This window comes from Vicia villosa, linkage group LG6 (assembly GCF_029867415.1).
Source record: "Vicia villosa cultivar HV-30 ecotype Madison, WI linkage group LG6, Vvil1.0, whole genome shotgun sequence".
NCBI lineage: Eukaryota > Viridiplantae > Streptophyta > Magnoliopsida > Fabales > Fabaceae > Vicia > Vicia villosa.
The window spans coordinates 103,892,635-103,899,409 of record NC_081185.1 but is presented as its reverse complement, the minus strand read 5'-3'; the positions used below and the strand labels follow the sequence as shown (position 1 = coordinate 103,899,409).

The window sequence follows — 6,775 nt, the reverse complement described above, 5'->3', positions numbered from 1 at the left end:
ATATTCTTAAAAAAATTCTTATTGGATTTGGAGGGAATATCTTGTCCTTTCTATTAGGGGAATTCGAATCGTGGAATTTTGTTTGTGACACGTGAGGTGGATAAGTTGTGTGGAATATGTATTTTAGGTGGTTGGGGTGATGTTTAATTCTTCATATATAACTTCTATGGAATTAGTGTATGATTATTGGCGACCTCTCCATGATGTTGAATTCAACTGTCTGGTCAATATGAAAAATCCAATAATGATGTTGTGTTTATAGGTTTGCGTACTAATGTAAAATATGTGGAATAAAATTAATTTCCATAGCTTTGAGTTGATATCTTTGTATATCTACGGTCAACTCATATGCTTTCTCTATTTGACATGAGAACTATGTTCTTTGAATGAGTTAAACGCGGTTTGAGAATGCATGAACTTGTTCTTATGGTGTAGTGATTTTGGTGCTTTCCTTGGAGGACTTTTTTTTAGCTGATGGTGGTTTGTTTGAGCTAAGAGTTAACCTTTGTACCTCTACATTAGTACATCTTTTATTAATCATGTCCCCTTCTTTTATTTATATCAATGAGGAAGTAAAAACTATCTTCTTTTCTGCTTAATGTGAACAAAAAGTATCTTCCTTCATGTTAATATGTAATATTTTGAATTTTCAGGCGTGAAATGCAAATTTATTTGCTCTATATAAATGGAAGATCGTAAATATTTTAAATCAAATCATTTGCCCATTGATTGAACTATATTTTTTGACTTTTTATTAATCTTTTACCATAATGGTATTATCACATATTTGAACACATTAATCATATATGTTCAAAAAAAATTTCCAACCTTACAACAACAGACACATATTCAGACTAGTACAAACAGTGCCAAATATAAAAAACAGACAGTAACAACAATAAAAACAGGAAAATGTTTAAGTACAACAAAAAGGGACAAAAGAAAGCAATTAACACCCAAACTGCCGCCATGGGAGTCTTGAAAAGGAGAACAAACTCTGGAGAAACATCGATTCTACGAAGCACCGCCCATCCGAGGAGACAGCTACAACTCAAATACTAAAAGACACAAATATTAAGTCATGTCCAATGACATCTTATTTATTAGCTATGATTAATCATCTCGTTAAACTCATGGTTCAAAAAAACCCCTTTTCTTTGCAACTTTGAATCGCATCCTCAAACATTTCCTCAATACTATGCTTGAATTCAAATCCAGCATCAGTCAGTTTTTTTGATGTTAAATGTGGAAGCTCAAGACCTTTAGGTCCCTCAAGCAATCTATAGAAAAAAAATTAAACAATAATATTAGTAACAATTAAAGAAAAGAAAATTCATATTAATTTGAAATATATAAAAAAAACTCACTTTGAATTTGGAATTTGAAATTCAGGATGCTTTGAAGAAACAATGTCAACTACTTCCTCGACAGTTGCAAGAAATGGTGAACAATTGTATCTCCCTTTTGGATTAGGATGTTCAAGTAAGAATATATGTGCTTGTGCAACATCATCAACATGCACCATATGGAAACGAGATATTGGACTGCTGTCGGTATTACCGAATAAGTAAGGCAGTGTACCATAAACAGAGGTAGGAAGCTTAGGGCAAATGAAGGGTCCAACAATAATAGTTGGTATAATAGTCACAATATCCAGCCCATTTTGTTCTCCATACTCAAGAACAGATTTCTCAGCTTGTGTCTTAGAAACCGAATAAGCCCAACCAAATGGTTTATGATTTCTAAGAATGTCTATATCACTCCAATAACTTTCGTCCATAACATCTTTTGCTTTTTCTTTGTCTTGACAGTAAACAGCAGAAGCACTTGAAGTGTAAACCACTCTCTTCACCGTCTTAGAGTTTTTGCATGCTTTTAGAATTCCTAAAGCTCCTTCAATGCTTCTTTTTGTCACTATTTCTTCTGGTTCTTTCTCTTCAAAATCAACCGAAGCGGCGGTGTGGAATATTGCAACGCACCCTTCGATTGCCTCGTTGAAACTTTCAGGTTCGGCAAGATCAGCAATGAAAATTTTTAGTTTCTCGGATGCTCCTGGGAGATTTGTGAGAAAGCTGAGATCTCTCTTTTTCTCTGGATCAGCTCTAACAGTGGTATTAACAGAGTAACCATTTTCAAGGAGACTCTTGATGATCCATGAACCAAGAAAACCTGTACCTCCTGTTACACAAACTCTTCCTTTTCCTTCTGCCATTATCACACTTTTGTTAGTTCTGTATAAATGTTTTTGTTGGTTCTGTTTGAATTTTGATGGTCACATACAAATGTATATATACACATCCAATGTTGTTGGCCATCACTTTTCTTCCTAATATTATAATATTAATATTTCTCCTTTCACGTTACAATTTAATCATGGGAACGTGGAATAAAAAATTTGTAAGTTGACTATACTGTTGATCATGTCATAAAAAATATGTTCTAGAAGTTGAATTTCCTATCATATAGTTTATTATATTGTTAATTCCCGCAAAGTTTGAATGAATGACGCGTTATCTCTCTGAATTGTTTGAAATATGGATGGGAATGGAACTATCCGGCAATTGAAAGGATATATAATAGTAAGGTTGAATAAATTTCTCTGATATCTTCCATGGTCAAATAAAGAGATATATTTGGAATATTATATTTTTACTACGTCAGATTTACGTTTTAAAAACGTCTTTTAAGAATTCCATTCATGAGAAAGTTTTGGTTAAAAAAGGTATAGGGAAAAAGAACGTTTTTTTAAGAGAAGCACTATTGATATTTAATTAAAAATTAAATTTTTGATATAAATTTTTTAAAGGATAGATTTGTGGTTTATTATAAAGGGTTTTTCTAACCTATGCAACATTGCATAGGATAAGGGCAATTAATAAACTATTTCTTTTCATATAAATTTTCATATTAATTATTTTTCTGTTGAAAAATATTCTTTTATATTTTCTCTCTCCTACCCAATTAATGGATGAACATAAATAGATATAAATATGGTAATTTATATATAAAAAAGTGGTGTATTAACTGTTTTTTATCCTATGCAAAGTTGCATAGGTTAGAAAAACCCTATTATAAATAATAATTTAATTTGAGTTAACCTCTTTTTCTTTTAATTTTGGTTCCCTTAATCAATTACTTACACTAGGCTTAGGATTTTACTATCCTATTTGGTACCTTTATTGCAAATAAAAAGATAAATCTATGATTAAAAAAATATTTAAATAATAAAAAATAAATAGTAAAATAATATGTAATAGTCACAAAGTCACGGATCTCATAGACTCAAATTCTTTGGTGCCGTCTGGTCTCTCACATGAGAAATACTATATTTTTATTTTTATTTTTATTTTCAACGATTAACGGCGGTGTTAAAGGTCCACAAGTTCATTATTGTTCATTTTGTGGCAATTTCAAATTGTTATAAAACTTTTACTATTCCTGTTGTGACCATATAAAACCGTCGCTAAATAAATTCTATAATTTTGTGAACTTTGAAACCGTCGCTAAATATTTAAAAGTTAAAATAACACGCTGAATTTTACGTGAGAGATTTATCACGGTCTCTCACAATAGACAAAGCTCAATCCTTTTCCCTCATTCACGTAATTCTAGTCATTGCATTTTTTATCTCAAACAATTTGTAGCTATTAATTATGTTCTTAATGTAATTTCTACCATCTCGTTCTCTTTTCTTACAAGATTTGGTAAGGTTTAGAAGAAGATAGTAAAAATTAAGAGGACGTTTCTATGGAGTGATGTTAGAGGGAGACTTAGGAATGTTTGGGTCAGGTGGTATAATGTTTGTAAGCCCAATAAACTTGGGGATCTTGGTGTCTGGGATCTTCGGCTGATTAACGTTACTCTATTGGATAAGTGCATGTTGTGGTTGCTCTCAGGAGATTCTGAGGTCTTAAGAGATATTTTTTAAGCTAGATATGGAGTTATTTCAACGTCTTTTATATCATGAGATATAGTTGTTTGTCTTTGCTCTGTGTCTCTTTGGTGGAGAGGAGTTTTCCTTAGAGCCAAAGGAGAAGACCCCTTAAATTGGTTCTAGGATAATTTGGTTAAGAAAGTTGACTATGATATTCTCACAAAAGGAGAAGACCCCTTAAGTTGTTTGTCTTACAGCTAGGTAGCCTCGGTTTTTTTATCCCTGATTTATTTTGATGATTCCCTCTTGGATCTTTTTTATACAAATGACCTTTATTTTGAGAAGATCAATTGTACGTTTGTTTTGTCAACTACAACAATTTTAGAACTCATGTGTTTGTCTCTATGATTTAGCTTTATTGTTTAATAAAATTATAATGTTGCATGGTTTTTTATTTTTTGGTTAAAATATAATGTTGTGATTTTCTAAGTTTGCTGCATACGTGAGAGGAGATAATGTAGCAATACTTAATTTCTTCTCTTTTTAAAAACTAATACCGACGGTTCTAAATTGTTGCAATGTTTTATAAAATATCTAATATACAATTATTGGCGGTTAAAACCATAGAAATCAATGTTGAAGTCAGTTTCAGAACGTCGTGATTTGGTTTGGCGGTTGGGATGGCGATTTTCAAACCGTCACAAAACAAGTGGCCGACAAAAAGTTTTGCTACAATTGAAAAACCGTCGTAACATATAGTTAGCAACGGTTAGAACTGTCGCAACAACTAAAATCCCCCTTTATTATAGTGGTTTTTAAGAAAAAAATGTTTTCTTTTTTGTGACAACTTCTTTATCCATCATTAAAAGTTAGGTAGATAGATAAGAATTCACCTTCTTTTTTCTAATTTATACTTTTTAACACATTTTTTTCTTTCTTAAAAGGGCGCTTCTAAAGGCTAAATTTAATCACTTGACTATTTGCTATATTCTTAGAACTTTGTTGATATGACCATAAAAGCCAAATACCTTTTATTAATCATATTAATTTGTGTGCCATTTGTTTATTCGTAAAATAACGATAGGGGAGGTTATATTTTCTTTTTCCATCATTTTCTTTTTGTTTATCACCACCGGCAAGTGGTTCCAACCCCCTCCCGATCGCATCAAGTGGTTTCAACCCCCTCTCGATCGCAGTTGCGGGAGATCGAACCGTAGTTCTTCCTACCAAGTTCAGCGTCAATCACCACTAAACTAACTAACGCTCGGTTAATTTTCCATCATTGATATCAAAACCAAGGGCGGAGCCAGCTTGTTCTCAGAGTGTTCATATGCACCCCCTCAATTTTTAGAATTTACCTTAATTTTTCTAAGCTTTATCTATTTTGCACCCCCTGAGATAATAGTTTTGCACCGTCTCTTTTCTCACATAATTGTAAAAGCTGGCACATTTTAAATAATACTCTATTAAATGGTATTCAATGCTGTTTAATGCACTAGAAATTTAAGCAGACACATTTTTTCTAAGAAATTTATATTAAAAAATTTATATATTAAAAAATTTATATTTATTTAAAATAATATAAAAAATATTGCACCCCCTAACGCAGGATCTTGGCTCCGCCACTGATCAAAACAAACACTAAAATTTAGACCTCCTCATAGAAAATACATTTGTATTAATTTGTATAAGGCTTCCACCTCTCAAGTCACTTTGTTGCTTTGATTTTAATCTTATGCCAACTTTTAAGATAGTATCAGAGCTTATTCTAGATTTTTAGATTTGTTTCACACCTTCCACCTCTCATGTGCTATTTGTTACTGGTTTATTCTCATAAATAACAAAGATACGAACCATAAATTGAGTTTCAATTAGTTAAAGTGTAAGAAAGTCCTTATATACTCAAAAGTATTTAAATTGGATCGAAGAGCTCTTTCAGCTTAATGAGAAGACTTGAGTTCGAATCCAAGCCTAAAAACGCAGCAACACACAACAATATTAAATATTTTATTGAAAATCTGGCGTCTATTATGATCTTTAAAAAAATCCTTATATTAATTATCCAAAGATTCCACTGTTATCATTTAATTAGTCTTAAATAAAATCGACATCAATTAATACTCAATTTATATAACTAAATAGTCAATGTTTTTTTTGGTCATATTCAAAGAATGAGCATAATAGAATGCTTTTAGTGCATACTTATTTGACTTTGTTTTTCAAGATTGAAATAACTGTTTTTCACTAATGACAACTTAAGTTGACAAATATATTTCAATCACCAACTTTGTTCGTCCATATTTTCTTTCAATTATGGTTTTTTTTATGATATGAAAATGTCTTATAATATTGTTATATTATCCATTTTACATAATTTCGTATGATTACTTTTTTTTTGTATTATAAGATATTAATTATTATTATTATTATTATTATTATTATTATTATTATTATTATTATTATTATTATTATTATTATTATTATAATTTTTTTTTACTAATTTGATAAGAACTAGAGGATCTAGTTAAAATTTATAAAAAGATTAATGTTAATTATTTTGTATCCTAATTGAAATCATGTTAATCCATAGCTTACTTCATCTCTTTTATTCTCCCTTATCCAAATCACTAACTTCAACATAGGTGTCACAAAGTATTATTGACCATGATTTGTCTTGTCAATATTTTCGTCTCAAACTTTTGAACATAACTTATTAGAATTTCGTCTCATCCATGATTTCTTTTTTTGACCTTCATTAACAAGCCTCCTTTTGCAATAATTATTGAAGTCAGTCAAATTCCATCATATGTTTCCATACTCACTAATTGTGTCTTTCTTCCAATGTGTTTAGAACGGTTTTCCCACCACACCACGACATTTTTTGCAGATTTATCCAACCAA

General features: G+C 30.8%; 1 protein-coding gene across 1 annotated transcript; it reads right to left on the bottom strand.

The window, feature by feature from the left end:
• Nucleotides 1-700: 700 nt before the first annotated feature.
• On the bottom strand, nt 701-2,282 carry LOC131612004 (vestitone reductase-like). The gene is made up of 2 exons (XM_058883820.1): nt 1,368-2,282; nt 701-1,280 (listed from the first exon to the last, which is right to left on the bottom strand). The coding sequence occupies exons 1-2, from the start codon at nt 2,210-2,212 to the stop codon at nt 1,139-1,141; spliced, it is 987 nt and encodes a 328-aa protein (XP_058739803.1). The 5' UTR covers nt 2,213-2,282; the 3' UTR covers nt 701-1,138.
• Between the last annotated feature and the right edge of the window lie 4,493 nt (nt 2,283-6,775).

What these genes read in the sequence shown, in the direction of transcription:
- LOC131612004 (XM_058883820.1), bottom strand. Translation starts at nt 2,212, where the DNA reads ATGGCAGAAGGAAAAGGAAGAGTTTGTGTAACAGGAGGTACAGGTTTT. An exon ending in TTTCAAATTCCAAATTCAAA is followed by an intron (nt 1,281 to 1,367) that starts GTGAGTTTTTTT and finishes TTTTTTCTATAG; the next exon opens with ATTGCTTGAGGGACCTAAAG.